General features: G+C 45.2%; 2 protein-coding genes across 8 annotated transcripts; both read right to left on the bottom strand.

Annotated features, from left to right (window-relative positions):
- Positions 1-345: 345 nt before the first annotated feature.
- On the bottom strand, positions 346-8,698 carry LOC110531509 (ER membrane protein complex subunit 4). 2 transcript variants are annotated; one of them, XM_021614721.3, is made up of 6 exons: positions 8,134-8,698; positions 7,354-7,500; positions 6,970-7,084; positions 4,619-4,772; positions 826-986; positions 346-694 (listed from the first exon to the last, which is right to left on the bottom strand). In XM_021614721.3, the coding sequence occupies exons 2-6, from the start codon at positions 7,449-7,451 to the stop codon at positions 659-661; spliced, it is 564 nt and encodes a 187-aa protein (XP_021470396.1). In that variant the 5' UTR covers positions 7,452-7,500; positions 8,134-8,698; the 3' UTR covers positions 346-658. The 2 variants fall into 2 exon arrangements, with proteins under 2 accessions (XP_021470396.1, XP_090039780.1); XM_090183654.1 differs by lacking the exon at positions 826-986 and having other exon boundaries at positions 8,134-8,309.
- A 375-nt stretch (positions 8,699-9,073) lies between these two features.
- cyld3 (cylindromatosis (turban tumor syndrome) 3) lies at positions 9,074-23,927 on the bottom strand. 6 transcript variants are annotated; one of them, XR_016483106.1, is made up of 16 exons: positions 23,805-23,927; positions 22,993-23,216; positions 22,137-22,412; positions 21,578-21,961; positions 21,264-21,369; positions 20,556-21,019; positions 20,197-20,362; positions 16,659-16,800; positions 16,184-16,306; positions 15,839-15,930; positions 15,520-15,583; positions 15,200-15,407; positions 15,010-15,118; positions 10,272-10,785; positions 9,933-10,140; positions 9,074-9,679 (listed from the first exon to the last, which is right to left on the bottom strand). XR_016483106.1 is itself a non-coding variant. In XM_036989167.2 (16 exons), exons 2-16 carry the CDS (start codon positions 23,158-23,160, stop codon positions 9,495-9,497), a joined length of 2,814 nt encoding a protein of 937 aa, XP_036845062.2. In that variant the 5' UTR covers positions 23,161-23,216; positions 23,805-23,927; the 3' UTR covers positions 9,074-9,494. The 6 variants fall into 6 exon arrangements, 4 of the variants coding, with proteins under 4 accessions (XP_036845062.2, XP_090039700.1, XP_090039701.1 ...); XR_016483107.1 differs by having other exon boundaries at positions 22,137-22,252; positions 23,805-23,901; XM_036989167.2 differs by having other exon boundaries at positions 10,272-10,390.

The raw sequence follows: 23,927 nt of genomic DNA, 5'->3' as shown, positions 1-23,927 counted from the left end.
GACGTGCAATGTGTAACATGCATGAGCAGAAATAGTCATATGTAACCATTGTTACAAAGTGGACGATTTGGAAGAAATGGCCTGATGATACAATGCAAAACCTACCTTTCCACATTCTTCACCAACGTGGAGAAAACAAGTTTGAAAACAGAGGCGTGTCCAAGGTTTAAAGAGGAAATCTCCATTTCTGAAGAATGTTTTTATTCACTATTCTAGAACAGTGACATTCCCACACATTTGCCAGTGGAGTCATCATTTCTCACTGTAGCAACTATTCTGTCCTGTGCAAGTTTTTCTTCAGTTTTCTACAAAATACATATCCAAACAATACATTTGACACCTTCATTTATTTTTTGACCCTTTTATTTGACAAAAAGTTGAAATGAAAAACGTGTTATGGTGACATCTTAATTAAACCTAATGTGGATTTAGTAGGATGGTGGACGTGGTTTGCCCCCTAATATTATCAGTTGTAACACGTTTGATCACTTGTGAAAATTGCAATAAAAACCCACGAATGAACAGCAACAAAGTGTAGGGATCAATACAAACCTTGAGGGGTTTGACAAAAACCTAAAAGCCAGAGACTCGGAAGAGATTTCATGTATTCATAATTAATAGTCGAGCATCTTTCAGTGTGCACGCGCATCTGTCCTCTTCACAACACCATCCCTCCACCCATAATCTCCATTCTCTGCAGAGGACAGAAAAGGCGTGAGTAAGATTTCCAATGTATTCATTACACATGACAAATAAACCTGAAAAACATATAAAACACTAAATAAGTGCTAAAACTGGATTTAACAGCATAGCAAAAAATCTCACCACAGGCGGTTCTATGAAAGCGAGCCAATCAGAAGAGTGCGTTGGGAGAAGCCCCATTGATTGACACTTGTAGATAGCCAATGCCGAGCCAAGCAGGTTTCCTACAGAATAGACCAGCCCCTGAAGCCACTGCTGGTTAGAGTTCTCCAACAGCTTGAATGCTGAGAGAAAAGGCAACAGTGAGCAGTGGTAACATGCTGATACAATTTGATTTGACCTATTTTATGTCACATGCGCCAAGTACAACAGTGAAATGCTTACTTACAAGCCCGTAACCAACAGCGCAGTTAAGAAAAATAACAGTTCAACTATTTACAAAAATAAACTGAAGTAATAAAAATGTAACTTTCAGTGATTGGTTTGTCAATGAAATAATAGCCACAGATCCCTGTATATAGGAGGCCAAATCCCCAGAAGGGAAGTTAGTGGTAATAATAGCATAGTGGGATTAAGAAACATGTGACTCAGAGTTTTGTACGGTTGGATAGTCTTCCAACGCCACTAATCTCTCCCCCATTTCTAACAGCCAGGAAACACTTGACATATCTCCCAGAAGATTGGGACCGAGTGACAATTATTATACTGTAACGAGGGTGTTCAAATGGGGTGGGGTGTAGAACGGCCTTGGGATGAGCGATGTGTACCTAACCTGAGCACAGGAAAGTATTATCCACACGTACCAACTGTAGCAGAACACAGGAGGTCATTGGAGATGTTGGTGGTTAGGGAACAGGGTATGAGTTGGGAGACCAGTAGGGAGTATCTGAAAGGTTCAGTCCTAGACTTATCAGTGAACCACGAAGATAACAGGAGAGCAAGAGACAGATTCACGGGCAATAGCTATTCTCACGGCAGTCACTTTAGGGACAGTAACTGAAGGAGTTGTAGTAATGGCAAAGGATAATATAGTAACAGCATGGAACTGGACGACAGAGCACATGAAGGGTATTGTGAAGAACACGTCAGGGGCAGTGTTAGTAGTAGCAGGGGTTACTTTAGTAGCATTGTTGGGATATCTTTTGAGGGCATTGATGTTGAAATGTATATACAGTGTTGAGTTACCCCAAGATGAAGTAAAGTTGATTAAGGCCACCGCATGTGTTTATCGGGTGGACATGGAAGAGGAAAGAGATGGGGAGTGAAGTGAAAATGACATGGCTTGGGAACACCTCTTGGAGCCTGTGGCCTGACAGGGGAAGACTGGGTGAAAGCATGAGGCTTCATATGGCCTTCATTTTAGTGGAATCCAGCAGAAAAGTATCCCGAAGGCATAGTCAGACGAAGAGAGAGTGGGAATCGTCATGTTATCAAACTTGGGTTTTTCTTTGCATATAAACTCAGCAAAATAAGAAATGTTCCATTTTCAGGACCATGCTTGTCCAATGAACCATAAACAATTAATGAACATGCACCTGTGGAACGGTCGTTAACACACCAACAGCTTAAAAACGGTAGGCAATTAAGGTCACAGTTATGAAAACTTAGGACACTAAAGAGGCCTTTCTACTGACTCTGAAAAACACCAAAAGAAAGATGCCCAGGGTCCCTGCTCATCTACGTGAACATGCCTTAGGCATGCTGCAAGGAGGCATGAGGACTGCAGATGTGGCCAGGGCAATAAATTGCAATGTCCGTACTGTGAGATGCCTAAGACAGCGCTACAGGGAGACGGGACAGACAGCTGATCGTCCTCGCAGTGGCAGATCACGTGTAATAACACCTGCATAGGATTGGTACATTCGAACATCATATCTGCAGGACAGATACAGGATGGCAACAACAACTACCCGAGTTACACCAGGAACGCACAATCCCTCCATCAGTGCTCAGACTGTCCACAATAGGCTGACAGAGGCTGGACTGAGGGCTTGTAGGCCTGTTGTAAGGCAGGTCCTTACCAGACATCACCGGCAACAATGTTGCCTGCGGGCACAAACCCACCGTTGCTGGACCAGACAGGACTGGCAAAAAGTGCTCCTCTGACGAGTGGCGGTTTTGTCTCACCAGGGGTGATGATCGGTTTCGCATTTATCGTCGAAGGAATGAGCGTGACACCGAGGCCTATACTCTGGAGCAGGATCGATTTGGAGTTGGAAGGTTCGTCATGGTCTTGCACGGTGTGTCACAGCATCGTCGGACTGAGCTTGTTGTCATTGCAGGCAATCTCAACGCTGTGCGTTACAGGAAAGACATCCTCCACATCCTCCATGTGGTACCCTTCCTGCAGGCTCATCCTGACATGACCCTCCAGCATGACAATGCCACCAGCAATACTGCTCATTCTGTACGTGATTTCCTGCAAGACAGGAATGTCAGTGTTCTGCCATGGCCAGCGAAGAGCCCGGATCTCAATCCCATTGAGCACGTCTGGGACCTGTTGGATCAGAAGGTGAGGGCTAGGGCCATTCCCCCCAGAAATGCCCGGGAACTTGCAGGTGCCTTGGTGGAAGAGTGGGATAACATCTCACAGCAAAAACGGCAAATCTGGTACAGTCCATGAGGAGGAGATGCACAGCAGTACTTAATGCAGCTGGTGACCACACCAGATACTGACTGTTACTTTTGATTTTTACCCCTCCCTTTGTTCAGGGACAAATGATTCTGTTTCTGTTAGTCACATGTCTGTGGAACTTGTTCAGTTTATGTCTCAGTTGTTGAATCTTGTTATGTTCATACAAATATTTACACATGTTAATTTTGCTGAAAATAAACGCAGTTGACAGTAAGAGGACGTTTCATTTTTTGCTGAGTTTATATAAGTTTATGCATACCATAGCACATTATTAATACTTGTTATGTTTTGTGTTTCTTTTTGCTTTCAATTCTTGTGCTGTCACTCTCTTAGGAACCAGACGGAGGACATGAAGTCAAAAGCTCCAGCTGAAATGTCATTATCAGTTGTCCAACGAAATATGAACATAAAAGTGTCATAGTGTAGTTATATATCAGAGGCCACAAGTCTCAGAGGTGTAAACCTCATAATCAACTGTGTTGTTAATGTTTTATTTTTTGTTCATTTATAAGTAATTTCCAAGTGTATATAATGTTGAACAGTACGGCGTTATTATTCAAAAGGGGGGACTGATGGGTACTGACTTCTAAACTGGTAATATCCTTATTCATGTCACTAAGGGAGAGAGTAGAATGCAGAGAGTTTACATCCTAACAGAACATGTTATTGTTAGATATTAGGAACCCTATGGAGTGGAGAAGGGCTTCACTCTGGTTTCAGTTGTTGCGTTATTATTTAAAATACTTGCTACACCAGAAGTTAATGGTTATACATAGGAGGAATGTATATGGTGGGGTCAATTAAGGGTGGATATGAGACATGGGCTTGGAGAGTTACTAAGTGAGGGAAAAGGCAATCACATGGTTGAGGTCACTAGTAAGGGTGGAGAGATGTGGTTTGGTGAGGAATGGGGGCCGAGGTCAGGTCAGGTCAGATTAAGGGAGAAGGAACAGTTTATTACACACATCACTTAACTTCCTGTCTAGCAACAAAGACGTCATTTTTAGAGAGAAGGAGGAAACATCACCTAAAGTGGAGACTAAATTATTGTGCTGGTGGGAACATTTCTTTGTCGTTTCAGCTGTCTGACCCATTGGGTGAATAAACTTGGTTTGAGCTTTTCCTAGTTGTCCGTTAGTTTTTCACTCTGCTTGTCAGAACCTAACAACGGGTAAGGGCTGTATCCAGGCACTCCGCATTGCGTTGTGCTTAAGAACAGCCCTTAGTCATGGTATATTGGCAATATACCACAAACCCACACAAGGTTAAATAAACACTCACTGGCAGACATGGACATGAGAGCCTGGATGGGCCTCCAGGCCATCATACAGACCATCATGATGGGGAAGATGGATATGGTGTTACCAGACATGTACATAATGAATAGATTCATAGGAATCTGCTTCAGAGGCCCCAGAGCTACGTCCCAGCAACGCTGTCATGGGGGGGGGGGGGGGGGGGGGGGCGAGAGAAAGCAAGTTAATAACAATCTACAGGTAACTGCCAAAATAAAGGAAGCACCAAGGTAAAGTGTCTTAAAAGGGCTTCGGGTCACCAGAACAGCTTCAATGCACCTTGGCATAGATTTAACAAGTGTCTGGAACTCTATTGGAGGGATGTGACACCATTCTTCCATGAGAAACTCCATCAAAGTCTTTTGTTGAATAAAACAAATAAAAAACTATTGCGGAAAAGGGGGGATATATTGTGCCGCTCAAGAATGTCCCGTATGTGTTCAATTGGGGTGAGTTCTGGAGACTGAGATAAACACCCTTTAAACCCCCTATGCTCCTTTGAGACCCCTCTTCCAACGTCACTGAGATCTCTTCTTCTAGTCATGGTAGCTTAAACAATGGGCAACGGGGCATTTTTATACACAACCTTAACCAGGATGAGATGTTGGTTGCGTGATTAACTCAGGAACCACACCTGTGTGGAAGCACCTGCTTTCAATGTACACAGCTCAAAAAAATAAAGGGAACACTTAAACACAATGTAACTCCAAGTCAATCACACTTCTGTGAAATCAAACTGTCCACTTAGGAAGCAACACTGATTAACAATACATTTCACATGCTGTTGTGCAAATGGAATAGACAACAGGTGGAAATTATAGGCAATTAGCAAGACCCCCCCAATAAAGGAGTGGTTCTGCAGGTGATAACCACAGACCACTTCTCAGTTCCTATGCTTCCTGGCTGATGTTTTGGTCACTTTTGAATGCTGGCGGTGCTTTAACTCTAGTGGTAGCATGAGACGGAGTCTACAACCCACACAAGTGGCTCAGGTAGTGCAGCTTATCCAGGATGGCACATCAATGCGAGCTGTGGCAAGAAGGTTTGCTTTGTCTGTCAGCGTAGTGTCGAGAGCATGGAGGCACTCCCAAGAGACAGGCCAGTACATCAGGAGACGTGGAGGAGGCCATAGGAGGGCAACAACCCAGCAGCAGGACCGCTACCCCCGCCTTTGTGCAAGCAGGAGCAGGAGGAGCACTGCCAGAGCCCTGCAAAATTACCTCCAGCAGGCCACAAATGTGCAGGTGTCTGCTCAAACGGTCAGAAACAGACTCCATGAGGGTGGTATGAGGGCCCGACGTCCACAGGTGGGGGTTGTGCTTACAGCCCAACACCGTGCAGGACGTTTGGCATTTGCCAGAGAACACCAAGATTGGCAAATTCGCCACTGGCGCCCTGTGCTCTTCACAGATGAAAGCAGGTTCACACTGAGCACATGTGACAGACGTGACAGTCTGGAGACGCCGTGGATAATGTTCTGCTGCCTGCAACATCCTCCAGCATGACCGATTTAGCGATGGGTCAGTCATGGTGTGGGGTGGCATTTCTTTGGGGGGCCGCACAGCCCTCCATGTGCTCGCCAGAGGTAGCCTGACTGCCATTAGGTACAGAGATGAGATCCTCAGACCCCTTGTGAGACCATATGCTGGTGTGGTTGGCCCTGGGTTCCTCCTAATGCAAGACAATGCTAGACCTCATGTGGCTAGAGTGTGTCAGCAGTTCCTGCAAGAGGAAGGCATTGATGCTATGGACTGGTCCGCCCGTTCCCCAGACTTGAATCCAATTGAGCACATCTGGGATATCATGTCTGGCTCCATCCACCAACGCCACGTTGCACCACAGACTGTCCAGGAGTTGGCGGATGCTTAAGTCCAGGTCTGGGAGGAGATCCCTCAGGAGACCATCCGCCAGCTCATCAGGAGCATGCCCAGGCATTGTAGGGAGGTCATACAGGCACGTGGAGGCCACACACACTACTGAGCCTAATTTTGACTTGTTTTAAGGACATTACATCAAAGTTGGATCAGCCTGTAGTGTGGTTTTCCACTTTAATTTTATTTTAGTGTTCCCTTTATTTTTTTTGAGCAGTGTACTTTGTATCCCTCATTTACTGAAATGTTTCCTTTAGTTTGGCAGTTACCTGTATATTCAAGGCATTTTCTTTTTTTAAGTACAATGTGCACAGGGAGATTTGTTAATGCTTCCTGATCATATGTAGCCCGAGGGCCAGTCTGATTGTGTTACCATGCAAACTTCCTGTCACTAATTGACAATGACAGCAACGGATTTGGCAAAAGCACAAACAGATCATTTAAATTCCTCCTCTACACTACCTACCTTCTCCACCAGGTTTTTGTCTGATTCCTGGATGCTGGTGTCTGGGACTGGTTTGTCTGAATAGCCAATTGGATACATCACATCTCCCTGGTTACTCTGTCTGTCACCACGACCCCTGGAAGAGACATAGGTCAGTTCAGTTCACTTTATTCAGAGGGCTGTAGATGGTGAAAGGATATACAGGTTATTCATAGTTCTAACAAGGTAGCTAGTTCTTCAAGCAGGTCATGCCTGTGTATCTGAATTGGAATTAATTTGAATGATCAAATGTGGGCTCTGGGCACAATAATCCACCATTTGTCAGATAAAATCAACATGGCTGATAGAGTGCCAATCCAAAAATCAACCACTAAACCCTACGCACCTGTGGGTTTCTCTTCTTACCTGGCATTGCCCAATGTCAGCTCCAAAGCCCATTTCATCCTCCTAGCTCCTCCTCTTGTAGACAACGCACCTCCCCCCTGTCCCCCTGGAGTCGCCATGGCAACGTAAAACTCTGCTGAACAACCACACAAAGTAGCACCACAAACCCTGCAAAGAGAAAACACAACATTATTACATGACAGGAACTGAAGTACATATTAACAATGACCAAAACAAACACAGATCTTTGTTTTTGCAGAACTTCATAGATCTTGCTTGTGTCAGAGACTATTACAAAAAAACAAATATTTTCTACTAGAGGAAAGGGAAAAGGCCTTGGTTTGGTTTGACATAGGGCAAACAAGACTATTACAGGGGTGAAACGTATTGGTTAAATTTGAACGAAAGATCGCTAGATCTGGCTACAATCAAAATCAAAGTGTATTTGTCACATGCCAGATTACAGCAGGTGTAAACCATACAGGGAAATGTTTCCTTACAAGAGTTCAATATCAGAGGCAAGACAGAAAATCCAGAATAGGATCTTTAAAAAAAAGGTATCTGCTTACGATGTTGTGTTTGAATGTTAATACGTTTATCGACGTCAATTACATTTAAAGGCGCTATCAAGACATGTCCCTAATGTAAACGGGGACTTTTGCTAATAGACTACAAATGTACTGAAGCAGCTGTCTAGCTTGATAGCATGCAATCTTAGTTAGCTACCGTTACTAGCTAGTTTCAGACATCTACTATAGTAAACATTAGAGGTTAAATATTTAAAATGCCAACATTCCTTACCTTTTAGACACGTTCCAACTACTGTTTAATACGCTTCTATATTACTATTGTGCAGAATTAGCAGGCAAATAATGGATAATCATCAAATTACAAGTAGTGAACACAACTTGAATGGACGACATATGATGGTCGAAAAAAAGTAAAAAATAACATACGATGGTCGGTCTCATAATGATGACGTTTCATGATTGATGTCGCTATTCACTGCCTTCTTGTGGGCAGACATAGTAGTTGAAAAATACAACTTCCCCTTCAATGGGGTTTAAAGGCGGTTGGCATCCGATGTTAATGGCGCATTACCGCCACCAGCTAGTCAGGGTGTTGAATGAGGAAATAAAAACATTACGGAAAAGGGGGTTAACGACATCATATAAAATTAGACACGTCAACTAACAAAACCCATCCCACGTCTTCAAGTCCACTCCAAAATACATCCCTAGCAGGCTCAGTGGCCTGTGATGACAGGGTTTCTTGCAAGGCCTCAGCTGTGAAATTATGAAAAACCAAAAAACGTTCAGCTGCATTCACAATGATTCCAATTTTCTTTGACATCCTCTCCGCTTGTGCTGTACAGTTTATGACCATTGCAATTAATAATACAAAGTCCACCTTTAACATGTTGCATTTCACTATCCCTCGTTTGATAAGAAACCATCACAGGTCGTGGTGGCTCTACTAAAATAAAACGTGATGATAATAATAATCATTATTATTTGGAGGGGTGCATATATATGTCCTGTTACACAAATAAGTGTGTAATGGAAATATTTTTCTTGTATATCCCAACTCTCCCTGAGACACCTGCAGGGAGTGGAGTCACGGCCTATCGGCTATTGGCCCAACACTCTAATCTCGGGACTACCTGGCGCCGATAAGCATTTAGGGCTATTTTTCATACACCAGAATCATATTTTGACAATAACATGTTTCAAACAACATATTTCATTATAATTCTCTTTAATATATTCTCATGGTCATTTTCTAAATCTATGTATTACAACATAACCAATATGGAATAAAAAGTGGTGTGTGAAATACAAATATGCTAATTATTTTGATATATATATAATAACATCATTATATTATATCAAATTATGATATTATATACAATTATTCCTAATTTTCTTCTCAGATTTCCATTGAACATAAGGATAAAGTAAACAGAAGAGTGAAAAACAGGTTGTTCGTGTTGCAAAGGCACATTTGGGCAGTGGTTGTTGTAGGAGTCTATTTCTGTGTTGCTTGTTGGAGGCACATTGGTGCAATACTGGAACTTGTGCGTGTGTTACTTGAACAGGCACAACAGTGGTTAATGTACAATACTGCATGTCACTCATCCTGAAGGCACATTGGTGTGTGTGTTACTTGTACAGGCTGAGCTCGGGGCTGTGGTAGAGACACATGTAGGAGTCACACAGCAGCCGGCGAGCGGACTCTCTCAAGGAGGCGGGGTCTAGCCTGCCCAGCTCCTCCGCCGATAGGCTGAGGTAGCGGCCCACCTCTGGACACGCCCTCACCTGGGGAATGTTGAAACCGTTCTCCCCGCCTGGCCGTAACCATGGAAACAGAACATGGCAACTATTATGGGATGTCACAATCATATAAATTAAGAGTTTCATGGTTTCGGGGGCTATTTGAGATTTGCAGTACTGCAGATTTGCATTTGCCCTGTAATCAGGGAGTGATTCAGATCTGGAACACCAGGTGAGTAGACTCTCTGGCCAATCAATTGACTAACAGGAAGAAATGAAAATAAGCTGCAGGCCTTAAGGCCCCTTTTTAAAGTTGACATCTCTCACCTTCCCTGTCGGCCATACTGTCAAAGAATAGCCAGTCGTTGGGGCGGGGTCCGTGCTTGACGAAGCTCACGTAGTGGCTGGTCTCGATACATGTCACAGCAAAGAGAGCCAATCGCTGACGAGTTCCATGCAGTGGGCCGGTCCATGGACCCCCAGCCACACCCACCTGACACGGACTGTGGGACTGGCGCTTCTTGTGGATGTGCACCTAATGGAAGGATGGCGGGAGAAAGAGGAAGGGAGACAGAGGATATTGGTCCTGCAGTGTGTAAGATGTAAGGGACTTTTGATGGAACTTTGAGAGCTGTACTATAGGTAATAATGGTGTGCTATGGTTACCTGAGTGTTGCAGGTGTGGCAGTACTGTTTGAGACGACCAGGTGTGATGTCCAAGTCGTCATAACACTCTAGACACTCCCATTCTGCTACTGCCTGGCAAATACTGCACTGTCTGAGCGCTAGAGAGAGGGGGGAGGAGAGAGAGACAGCGGGAGGGAGAAATAGAGAGGAAGAGATTGCAATAGGGTGAGGGAGAGAGAGAGAGTGAAGAGAAAGAGAGAGAAAGCATTAAATAGGTCATCAACAGGAAACCTGCCCGATAAAATGTCCTCATGTTTTAACATAGCAGGGTTCTTACCAGACGTACACCAAACATTAGGAACACAATCCTAATATTGAATTGTACTCCCTTTACCCTCAGAACAGACTCAATTGGTTGGGGCATAGACTCTGCAAGGTGCTGAAAGCGTTCCACAGGGATGCTGGTCCAAGGTGACTCCAATGCTTTCCACAGTTGTGTCAAGTTCGCTGGATGTCCTTCGGGTGGTGGACCATTCTTGATACACATGGGAAACTGTAATGTGAAAAACTCAGTAGCATTGTCGTTCTTGACACTAACCGGTGTGCCTGGCACCTACTACCATACCCTGTTCAAAGGCACTAAAATATTTTGTCTTGCCCATTCACCCTCAGAGTGGCACACATACACAATCCATGCCTCAATTGTCTCAAGACTTCAAAATCCTTTTTTAACCTGACTCCTCCCCTTCATCTACACGGATTGAAGTGGATTTAACAAGTGACATCAATATGTCATGGAAAGAACAGGTGTTATATGTTATATGAGTTTATATTGTAATGGGAATTTTAATGTTTGTGCTTTTCTAATAACCAATTTCTGTGTTCATGCAAGTGACCAATTTAAAGAATCCTCACAAAGGGTAATGCGTACGGCCCGGAAGTGGTCAGATGATGCGGATGCTACACTACAGGACTGTTTTGCTAGCAGACTGGAATATTTTCCGGGATTCATCCAATGGCATTGAGGAATACACCACCTCAGTCATCGGCTTCATCAATAAGTGCATCGATGACGTCGTCCCCACAGTGACTGCACATACATATCCCAACCAGAAGCCATGGATTACAGGCATCATCCACATTGAGCTAAAGGCTAGAGCTGCCGCTTTCAAGGAGCGGTAGCCCAATCTGGACGCTTATAAGAAATCCCGCTATGCCCTCAGACGAACCATCAAACAAGCAAAGCGTCTAAACCGGATTAAGATTCAATCCTACTACACCGGCTCTGACGCTCGTCGGATGTGGCAGGGCTTGAAAACTATTAATGACTACAAAGGGAAACCCAGACGCGAGCTGCCCAGTGACGCGAGCCTACCAGATGAGCTAAATGCCTTTTATGCGCGCTTCAAGGCAAGCAACACTGAAGCATGCACGAGAGCACCAGCTGTTCTGGATGATTGAGTGATAACGCTCTCGGTAGCCGATGTGAACAAAACCTTTAAACAGGTCAACATTTACAAAGCCGCTGGGCCAGATGGATTACCAGGACGTGTACTCAAAGCATGCGTGGACCAACTGACAAGTGTCTTCACTGACATTTTCAACCTCTCCCTGACCGAGTCTGTAATACCAACATGTTTCAAGCAGACCACCGGGTCCCTGTACACAAGGAAGCGAAGGTAACCTGCTTAAATGATTACCGCCCCGTGGCACTCACATTGGTAGCCATGAAGTGCTTTGAAAGGCTGGTCATGGCTCACAACAGCATCCTCCCAGACACCCTAGACCCACTCCAATTCGCATACCGCCCCAACAGATCCACAGATGACTCAATTGCACTCCACACTGCCATCCACACTGCCACCTGGACAAAAGGAACACCTGTGAGAATGCTGTTCATTGACTACAGCTCAGCGTTCAACCCCATAGTGTCCACGAAGTGAGTTAGTTAACGTCACTAGGGTAGGGGGCACTATTTTTACCTCCGGATGAAAAGCGTGCCCAAAGTAAACTGCCTGTTACTCAGGTTCAGAAGCTAGGATATGCATATATAGATTTGGATAGAAAACACTCTAAAGTTTCAAAAACGGTTCAAATAATGTCTGTGAGTATAACAGAACTGATATGGCAGGCGAAAACCTGAGAAAAATCCATCCAGGAAGTGGGATTTTTTTATGTTTGTACTTTTCCACTGACTGCCTATACAATATCCCATGACTTAAGACTCAGATTGCACTTCCTATGGCTTCCACTAGAGGTCAACAGTCTTTAGAAATTGTTCAGGCTTGTATTCTGAAAAATGAGAGAGTAAGACCTCTCTGAGTGAGTGGATAGTGGAAAGTCCCCAGACCTGTTTACTGCGCACGACCGGAAGCGCACCTTTCTTGTTTTCCTTTTATATTGACGAAGCTATTGTCCGGTTGAAATATTATTGAATAATATGACTAAAAACAACCTGAGGATTGATTATAAACATCGTTTGACATGTTACCACGAACTTTAATGATACTTTTGGGATTTTTCATCTGCCTGTTGTGACCGCCTTGGAGCCATTGGTTTATTGAACAAAACGTGCCAACAAAACAGAGGTTTTAGGATATAAAGAGGGACCTTATCAAACAAAACTAACATGTATTGGGTAACTGGGAGTCTTGTGAGTGCAACCATATGAAGATCATCAAATGTAAGTGATTAATTATCACTATTTCTGACTTTTGTTACTCCTCTACCTGGCTGGTAACTGTTTGTAATGTTTTGTGTGCTGGTCGCTGTGCAGTCCTCAGATAATCGCATGGTATGTTTTCGCCGTAAAGCCTTTTTGAAATCTGACACAACGGTTGGATTAACAAGAAGTTAATCTTTAAGCCAATGTATAACACTTGTATGTTTTTGAGTTTTTATTATGAGCATTTCTGTTTTTGAATTTGGCGCTCTGCAATTTCACCGAATGTTGGCCAGGTGAAATTCCCTAGAGAGGTTAAGGACTCTGGGACTAAACACCTCCCTCTGCAACTGGATCTTGGACTTCCTGACGGGCTGCCCCCAGGTGGTAAAAGTAGGCAACAATACGTCTGCCACACTGATCCCCCTCAGAGGTGTGTACTTAGTCCCTTCCTGTATTCCCTGTTCACCCACGACTGCATGGCCAAACACGACTCGAACACCATCATTACGTTATCTGACGACACAACAGTGGTAGGCCTGATCACTGACAACGATGAGACGGCCTATAGAGAGGTGGTCAGAGATCTGGCAGTGTGGTGCCAGGACAACAACCTCTCCCTTAATGTGAGCAAGACAAATCAGCTGATCGTTGACTACAGGAAAAGATGGGCCGAACAGGCCCCCATTAACATCGACGGGGCTGTAGTGGAGCGGGTCGAGAGTTTCAAGTTCCTTGGTGTCCACATCACCAACTAACTATAAATGGTCCAAACATACCAAGACAGTCGTGAAGAGGGCACAACAACCTTTTCCCCCCTCAGGAGACTGAAAAGATTTGGCATGGGTCCTCAGATCCTCAAAAGGTTCTACAGCTGCACCATCGAGAGCATCCTGACCGTTGCATCACCACCTGGTATGGCAACTGCTCGGCATCTGACCGTAAGGCGCTACAGAGGGTAGTGCAAACAGCTCAGTACATCACTGGGGCCAAGCTCCCTGCCATCTAGGACCGATATAAAATACAGGCAGTGTCAGAAGGAAGCCCATAAAATTGTCAGACTCCAGTCACCCAAGTTATAGACTGTTTTCTCTGCTACCACACGGCAAGCGGTACCGGAACACCTAGTCTAGGACCAAAAGACTCCTCAACAGCTTCTACCTCCAAGCCATAAGACTGCTGAACAATTCATGAAATTGCCACCGGACAATTTACATTGACCCTCCCTCTCCCTTTTGTACACTGCTGCTACTCGCTGTTTGCTTGTTACCTATGCATAGTCACTTCACCCCCACCTACATGAACAGATTACCTCAACTAGCCTGTAACCCTGCACACTGACTCAGTACCGGTGCCCCCTGTAATATAGCCTCGTTATTGTTATTCTTATTGTGTTACTTTTTATTATTACTTTTTATTTTAGCCTACTTGGTAAATACTTTCTTCTTCTTGAACTGCACTGTTGGTTAAGGGCTTGTAAGTCAGCATTTCACGGTAAAGTCTACACTTGTTGTATTTGGCGTATGTGACAAATAAAGTTTGATTTGACATTGACTCTGTACCGGTACCCCCTGTATATAGCCCCGCTATTGTTATTTACTGCTTCTCTTTAATAATTTGTTATTCTTATCTCTTTTTTTTGTAGGTATTTTCTTAAAGCTGCATTGTTTGTTAAGGGCTTGTAAGTAAGCATTTTACCGTAAGGTCTACACCGGAACCCTCAGTGACAAATATATGTGACAAATAACATTTAATTTGATTTATCAGAATCCGCAATTTGGCAGTACGCCCAGACCTTGTTTTGAGAACGAACAAAAGATCTCTCAGTTTCAAGGTCTCATCTTAGAGAGAAGACTCGTGAGGTGTTGGTCTGTCACATGAATGAAACAAAATGGTAATGATAAATTAATTATGCAAATATAACTTGTCTGTGTATAGTCATATAGAAGACAACTGCTGGGACTGCCCAGGCAGAGCTCCTGATTGAAATGTGTACTATGGTGCATTGAGTTGGTTGGAACCTCTCCAGCGTGCTGACAATAAACAATGATTCATTAAGAATGACTTCCAGTGTCCCTGTGTAAGAATTTCCATGACAATATCTTTGGTTCTTACTGTCATCCAGCAGGTCTGTGATGTCGATGGTGAGTGAAGGCAAGATGGCGTCAAACATCTTGAAGTCCTTCCCAAACCTAGGCATGAGGAGGGGGAGGCAGGAAGGGGCCTGGCGGAGGGGAGAGTCAATCCATCAACACATCAACGTAGAGTTTGTTTGTGTATCTACTATGTCTTCTTGTGTTGTTACCTCAGCAAACTTTAGTCCCGCGTGGAGAAAAGATGTCTCTAACAGAGTCTGAACACTGGCCACCCTCATGAGTACTGCAGGGGAGGAGAGAGGGATGGGACAGAGGGACGGAGACAGAGGGACAGGGGAAGAGGGAGAGAGGGGAACGGATGGAGGGAAGAGCTGGTAGAGGTGACACTCCTGAGGCTGCTGCTTCTGTGTCACTGACCTGAAAGGAACGAGGGGGAGCAGGAGAGAAAGTGTTTGTAAGAGAGAATAAGAGAACGAGAGAGAGGGGGGAGGGGGGAGAAAGAGAGGGAGGGGAAGGAGAGAAAGTATACCTGATCTTCAGAAGAGGTTCAACCCGGAGGAGCTGGAAAAGCTTGTTGAGGAACTCTTCTGGGTCTGACAGAAAGAAGACAGACGTGTTTAAAAACACTCACTACCAATGTTCCCTCAAATATCAGCCTGCGCAGAGTGGCACGAAATTCAACTTCACTCAACTTTCTAGAGTTAAATAACACTATCAACATTTCCCCTGAACACAGTCCCTTTCTGTCCCTCTCCATCCTACTGACACAGGCGGAGAGACAGATGGACAGACAGCCAAACACCCTCTCCCACGGACGGACGGACGGACGGACGGACGGACACACACACCTTTCTCCTGGTTTGTGAAGCCTGTGTCACTACTCTCAGCCTCCAGTAGTCTTCTCAGGGCCATGGTTTTACTGGCACATACATAGCCAAACCTGAAAGATACACACATAGCCAAGTACATTCATAAAAGCTATTCAAATTCACTATATAAATACAAAGTGACACTGATGTACAACAGAACAATTTAAATCACAATATATGCCTATACATAAACATCCATTGTGAAGGAACACACACACACACACACACACACACACACACACACACACACACACACACACACACACACACACACACACACACACACACACACACACACACACACACACACACACACACACACACCTGCGTAGCGGGTTGACTATCTCACAGCGAAGCAGGTCCTGGGCTTGGCTGCAGCGGGGGCCGTCTGAGGGGTTCGAGGGCCACAGCAACACCCAGTCTACTGAACTGCAGCACGAAAACAGACTGAGGGGGAGAGAAAGGGGGAGCGAGAGGGGGGAGGGGGAGAAAATAGTTTAATTAACATGAATGCATCCAGCATACCTTCTAGTTTAAAAAACAACCTTAGATTCGACATGATTACATTGCCCAATTTTACATTTTTGCACACACAAAAAAGCATTTGACTGCATTATCTAATCCTTAATTCGGTTCTATCGGAGTGTTCCGGTTCTAACTGAGGGTTCCGGTTCTAACTGAGGGTTCCGGTTCTAACTGAGGGTTCCGGTTCTCAACATCCTATTACATAACTGAATAACAATTATTGGCTTAATAATATCACAAACAGGACGGAGAGAGAATGCCAGCGTATGGTCACCTGAATAGTGAGGCGTCCAGGTAGCAGGAGTTGAGGTGGCCTTGGATGCCTCTCTTCCAGCCCTGGTACATATCTCTGGCCTCGTCCCCCTGGACTGGAGGGGTGTGCTCCTCGACGCGCTCACTGCCCCACTCGGCAAACGCTGGTGGTTGGATTGGTCATCATGTTACATGGTATGGAGACACACACGCATGCACACACACTCACACTCATAGAGACAAAAATGTGTCACACACACACACGCAAACCCTCGGACGGATGTAACTCACCCCTGCTGAGACTACGGCTTCTGGGATGGAGAGAGCAGGAGGCCAAGAAAACAGAGACTCAACGGGGCGGGAAAGGGAACAGAAGGGAGAGAGCCGAGAGGCACCGCAGCTAGCAGAAAGAGGAGGAGGCAGCTAGGACTGTTTCGGTGACCGTCTTACCGCCATACCGGCGGTCACGAGTTGTGACGGCAGTGATTGTGTAATTAGGCTTCTCCATGCTGTGATGCTGATAATGGTCATTGGTAGCCTACCAAACTTGCTAACTGGTACTCAGCACTCTACTGTCTAATCACTCTGACATCAATGCAAATCTAATCAAACACTTCATGGGAGCCCATGAGCTCATGTTGCGCAACATTTCTATAAGCTATTAAATTGTGTGAGAAAACAGAGTGATGGCATCTATTAAAAAGAGGAGGATCACATCAGCTTTCTATAGGCCAGGCCAGGTATTCCCAAACTGGGGTACGCGCAATGCCGTCTGAGGTACGCCAAATATAAATGTGATTCACATAATATATATATATAATAGCCCCCCCCCCCCCCCCCCCCCCCCACACACACACACACACACATTTTCAAACAGTGCATTTATATTTTCCAACGGGGCTATACATTTGGGTGAGGTTTTTTTCCTCGCCTGAATAGCCTTGTTTCACTGCCAAAAATAAAATTGGTGGTCAAGATACCAATATCTAATATACCGTATCTGTACTGATGGCGCAAAAGCCATGACAGGGAGACATAGTGGAGTGGTAACACGCGTGCAAGCAGTTGCTCCCGACGCCACTTGGGTACACGGCAGCATCCACCAAGAGGCTCTTGCTGCCAAGGGAATGCCTGACTTGAAAGACGTTTTGGATACTACAGTGAAAATGGTTAACTTTGTTAAAGCAAGGCCTCTGAACTCTTGTGTATTTTCTGCATTATGCAATGATATGGGCAGCGACCATGTAAAGCTTTTACAACATACAGAAAGAAGTGCGCTGGTAATCAAGGGGCAAAGTATTTAAACTTTTTTTGAATTGAGAGATGAGCTTAACGTTATCTTTACTGACCATAATTTTCACTTGTCTGACTGCTTGATGATGACGAGTTTCCTCACGCGACTGCCTATCTGGGTGATGTTTTTTCCCTCGCCTGAATGATCTGAATCTAGGATTACAGGGACTCTCCGCAACTATATTCAACGTGCGGGACAAAATTGAGGCTATGATTAAGAAGTTGGAGCTCGTTTCTGTCTGCATTAACAAGGACAACACACAGGTCTTTCCATCATTGTATGATTTTTGGGTGTGCAACTGAACTCAAGCTTACGGACAATGTCAAATGTGATGAAGCGAAACACCTGAGTGAGCTGGGTACGCACTTACGCAGGTACTTTCCCGAAACGAACGACACAAAGAACTGGATTCGTTATCCCTTTCATGCCCTGCCTCCAGTCCATTTACCAATATCTGAACAAGAAAGCCTCATCGAAATTGCAACAAGCAGTTCTGTGAAAATGGAATTTAATCAGAAGCCACTGCCAGATTTCTGGATTGAGAGAGTTTCTTGCAATGGCAAATTGCGCTATTAAGACACTGATGCCCTTTGCAACCACGTACCTATATGAGAGTGAATTCTCGGCCCTCACAAGCATGAAAACTAAATACAGGCACAGATTATTTGTGGAAAATGATTTAAGACTGAGACTCTCTCCAATACAACCCAACATTTCAGAGTTATGTGCATCCTTTCAAGCACACCCTTCTCATTAACCTGTGGTGAGTTATTCACCATTTTTGATAAACAAATAAGGGTTTATATGCAAGATGGCTAAATAAAGAGCAAAATTATTGATTATTATTATATTACTATTTGTGCCCCGAGATCTTTGAGCTCTTTGTCACTTCCCACGAGCCGGGTTGTGACAAAAACTCACACTCATTCTTATGTTTAATTCATGTACTGTATAGTGTGTGTGTAGCAGGCTTACAATGATGGCAAAAAACAACATTTGAGAGTGCGCTGACCCTGGTGCTAGAGGGGGTACGCAGCTGGAGGTTGAATGTTTGAAGGGGTATGGGACTATACAAACTTTGGGAACCACTGGGTTAGGTCTACTATATTTATTTCTAAACTTTCATAATATTAAGTACATTTCTTCTCATTTCTTCTCTTTGCAACAGTATATATATATACACACAACGGTATATAACCTACCTGGCTGGCATGAAAAGGAACCACGGGGGAAAGGAACCTCCATTTGCTATTTAAGTGCATAGATGACATGTATTTTTTCCCCCTCTATCCCTGTTTCGAAACATAACACATTTCACACATATGTCATTTAGTATATGTAAAGACATGATTAAATCAAGAATAGTGTGATGAGTGACAATATTAGCCTATCACTTGTGAATGACGCCCAACTTACGGCAAGAAACAATGCCTTTTTTTTAAATAATATTTTTATCATAGGCCGCACATCTCCTGTAGCCAAGCCCATAAGCCTACATGTTTTGATAAGGTTTGTATCACAATGAAAGTGACCAAATTACTTTTTTAAAGGAAGCACATTAAATCTGCCTAGAAGGCCAGCATCCTGGAGTCGTTTTGCGGGTACTATTTACTGAAGCTGCCAGTTGAGGACTTGTGAGGCGTCTGTTTCCTCTGGGTTGAGAGCTAGGGTATTCACAAGATAAGTAGAGTCTTTGTATAGGGCTGTGCTTGAATAAATACAGGTGGTGTACTTCCTCTCAAGGGGCCACTGACCAAAATAGACCCAATGGTTTCCTCTCTTGGTAACTGTGTGGTTCATGCTTGGCGTGTGTATGAAAATGTCTTAGGTGTGACTATACCTCTTCCGTCCCGTAGGACACTAGGTCCCTTTAGGGTGAGTAACTTCAGGTTCACAGGTGAACGGTTTGTGACGCGCACCCGTGGGTGTTAAACTAAAAACAGTTGCAGAGAGGAGAAACTATACTCTCCCTCTAGTTCCCCTGGTCTTATGCTTCCCCTGGTTGCCCTACCCCGGAGTTGGACGCCCGGCTGAGTGCTTTTTAACAAAAAAATGTTTCTCCCACTCCAGCTGTCAGCCGCCAAGAACTACGCCGGTGCCGTGGCTGGAATCAGCGGGTTGCTGACATCCGGACTGGGCTGGAAGGGCGGCACCTGTAGGTCATAGACCTGAAGCAGTGGGAACCTAGGCTAGCTCATTCATCTCAAGGGAGTGGCGTGAGTCGGGCAAGACAACACACACACACACATACACACAGATAACACACCTATGGAGTTGCAGCGCTCCACCTGATTGACTGGTGTCTCAGGGGCAGGGAATCTGGAATCCCGCCTGCAGTTCCGGAGTTTGACGAACAGCCCCTTGTTGGCAGGGCAACGGAAGTGGCGTTCGCCAAGGTAACTGCCGTCTGTTCCAGCGGTCAGTTCCTGGTCCTGAGTAAGTGGATAAATATGTTACGAACACACACTAGACATTTTTTGAGTTAAGGGTGCCTTAGTTGAAAATGTTTGAATACCGTTACTTTACAACGTTGTCATACACTGATTGACTTGACACAATTACAGAGTTGATGGAATTACAGGGAGTTGATGACACACAGTGACAGTGTTGACAGTGTTACCGTACCAGCTCAATTCCTGACACCAGTTGTGAAACTCCAATGATTCGTCCAATCCAACGAATCACTCCAAAAAGAGGTGGGTCATTCACCTCCACCATGGACCCCACCTCCAACTCAACCTCCAATCCCGCGTCTCCGTTCTCCTCAGCGTCCAATCCGTCACCTCGACCCGGAGAGAGGGGACCGGGCGAACCGTTCAAGAGCTGTGGTTGATCGGTGGCGGTCGGGGAGGGCAGGGTTTGGGGTTTGATGGTGGGAGGGGTTGGGGGAAGGGGGTGAGGTTTCGTGAAAGGTTTGGGGCTGGGGAGGGGTGGAGGTTTTAAGGCCAGTTTGGCTGAGAGGAGTTGGGGGGGCATCAGAGCGATCTTTGGGGTGGAGGCAGGTGAGGATACAGGAGCAGGTGGTTGGGTGGGTTTGAGGACCGGTTTGGGGTTCTGGAGGGGAGGAGTGTGGCGGCGTGACCTTGGTTCTGCGGGGGGGTCAGTAGAGGTCAAAGGTCAAACACAGCACACAATTCAAAGCCCAGTAGGAGGAAAATGAAAGAGAATCAGGGGTAAAGGAAGGGAGGACGTCAGTCATCTAACAGTCATGATTTTCCACAACGTTTTGTTTTCCAATTACACCCTCTCTCATAACTGTCATAATAGTAACTCAACAGTAAACCAAACAGGATCTCTGATCTGCCGTAACATTTGAACCAGGGAGTGACGTACCAGGGGACACCTTGGAGATGGGTAGCAGGCAACCATACAGAGAAGAGGAGATGGAGCACAACTTCTCTCCTTTATATGAGCCATCCCAGTTACCAACCGCATTGTCCTGCGTATAAACAAACTGATTAGCGCAAATATACAGGAAACATTGACTGTTAGATGAAGAATATAGCCTAAACATGTGTGAATGTTATCCACAAAACACTGTATTTTGGGTGTCTTAATACACAATAATGACTATAAAATCTAAAATGTGTATAATCACACCGATTGTATTTTTATATACAGCCGCACCCTCCAGCAGTAATACTGACCAGCAGGATTCCTACGAACACCCCAGTGGAGGTCCGTCCAGGCAGGGCCCCACAGAACCTCACCTCTCCCCCATGGACAGTATCCTCCAGAGGGAAGCACACCCTGTGGCCCACCTGGAAGGGTGGTGGGGAGCTGGGGTTTCGAGCCAGGACTGGGACTGGGGCCAGGCTGGGAGACGATTCGGCCGTTCTAGCAATGATGTTACCAATGGGGGGTTGAGGCTGAGGAGGAAGAGCGTTGTTGTGATGGTCGTCATTGGCACGGGACCAGCGTCGTAGCCTAATCTGATTGGCCGGTAGGAAGAGGGCGGAGGCTTCGGGACAGGTGAAGAGCTGGTGGCCTTTGTAAGAACCATTACTGTTGCCTCTACCCACTGCTGAGTCCTGAGAGAGAGAGAGAGAGAAAGCTAGACCCGAGTCATTTGACAATTTTGGTAACTACTATGTGACAGTGGCTAACTAAAATACAAGTAAAATGATTTTCAAGACAATCATCAAAGAGTGAAAGTTTGTTATGATCTGTTGTCTATAGCTAAAAACACCACGTTAGCAACAATACCTTCAGCTGCACCCCAAACAACACAGCAGTACTTCCTCTGGTCAGCGGTCCTCGATACCTCAGCTCCGCCTCCGCCAGCTCTCCTGGTTGGCCCATCTGGACATAGAGGGGGGTGCCTAGGGGCAAGGCAGCCAATCGGTAAAGTTGCTTGGGGTTAATGAGCAAATTGAGGCGGGACTCTGGATCAGATACAGGCTCCAATAGGCCGGTCAGGTCGGTGGGGACTTCTATAAGCAGCTGTTTGTCAATCTTTACCATACAACCATAGTCTAACACCTGAGGGAGAGAGAAAGAAATGAGAGGAGTGTATAACTTGTCAATCTTCAGCTGCTTGACAGTCTTGACATACTGGCATTGTCAAATACCTGATGGAGAGCGAGAGAGAGAAAGAGAGAGCGAGACAGAGGGTGGTGGGGGACAAGGAGAGAGAGGAAGCGCGCGAGAGAGAGAGAGAGAGAGGGGGGAAGGGAGAGAGAGAGACGGAGGGTGGTAGGGGACAAGGAGAGACAGGGAGGGAGAGCAAGAGAGAGAGAGGAAGGGAGAGGAAGGGAGAGAGAGGAAGAGAGAGAGAGGAAGAGACAGGGGAAGGGAGAGAGAGAGGAAGGGAGGGAGAGACGGAGGGTGGTGGGGGACAAGGAGAGAGAGGGAGGAAGGGAGAGAGAGAGAGAGAGAGAGAGAGAGAGCAAGAGAGTAGGAGAGAGCGAGAGAGGGATGGAGGGTGGTGGGAGACAAGGACAAAGAGAGTGCAGAGAAAGAGGGAGGGAGAGCAGAGAAAGAAAGAGGAAGAGAAGAGAGAATATTCAAACACAAGGAAGAGAGAAGACAGGCGTGATAAAGTATTCATTCCTTTTCTTACCTTTACCCACAGTTGGTCGCCCCTGCTCCTTCCCCCCTCTTGCTCCTGACAGAGGTTCCCGCGTAGCAGTCGGATAGTACCTTCCAACTGGTCCTGAATCTTTAGGTTGGAGACCACCAAGTACATCTTTGGGGGTTGCCGTCTCTTGTGGTCCTGGGCCCCAGACATTGTGCTGTGAGTATGTGTCCTCAGTTGAGTAAGCTCACCTATCCATCAGCCCCAATCTGTGTGAATAGAGCAGGTGGGTGTATCTCGTGGCATTGATGGTGCGGTCACTAAATGGCACAACATAGCCTCAAAAAGGTAGATTATAAACTAGTTATAAAACAACCTGCACATTTTACCATAACCTAATCTCGGACCAGAGCTGAATCTCGCGTGAATGTAGTTACAGGATTTTGGGCGTCTAGCAGACGTATGCTTATGGCTAGAAAGGATCCCGTTTTTGTCAGATTAGACTTTCCCCAATAGGTAGGGAGAATTGACGTAGCTGTTAGGGGAATCAAGCTAATTAAGGTTAGGAAAAGGGTTAGGGTTAGCTAAAATATATATATACTTTTGACGTAAATTTGACAAAAGCTGGAATCCTTCTAGCCATAACTCTACAACAGCCCACATCGCAATGTTGAACATGTCTGGTAGCTACGGTCACGCTACCTGACGAATCTGACGCGTTACTAAATTAGCTACCAAAACGAGTCATTCTACCTCACAAACCATGACGAATAGGAAACAGGTGCCATATCGGTTAAAACTCGACTGAAACTAATATATTTACACATTATTTGACAGTTAATAATAACAACACTTACCATTTTCACCAACTTTTAGATCAACCAAAACTTTCATATAACATAACTCACGAAATGTCCCAAAACAGAATGAGGACCAATAACGAGCGAGAAGAGTTTTACATATAAATCGTTCTGGCCAGT

The sequence above is a fragment of the Oncorhynchus mykiss genome, chromosome 9 (genome assembly GCF_057628025.1).
Source record: "Oncorhynchus mykiss isolate SJ-2025 chromosome 9, ASM5762802v1, whole genome shotgun sequence".
NCBI lineage: Eukaryota > Metazoa > Chordata > Actinopteri > Salmoniformes > Salmonidae > Oncorhynchus > Oncorhynchus mykiss.
Note: the sequence above shows the minus strand (reverse complement) of the source record. Positions and strands in the feature narration are given on the sequence as shown.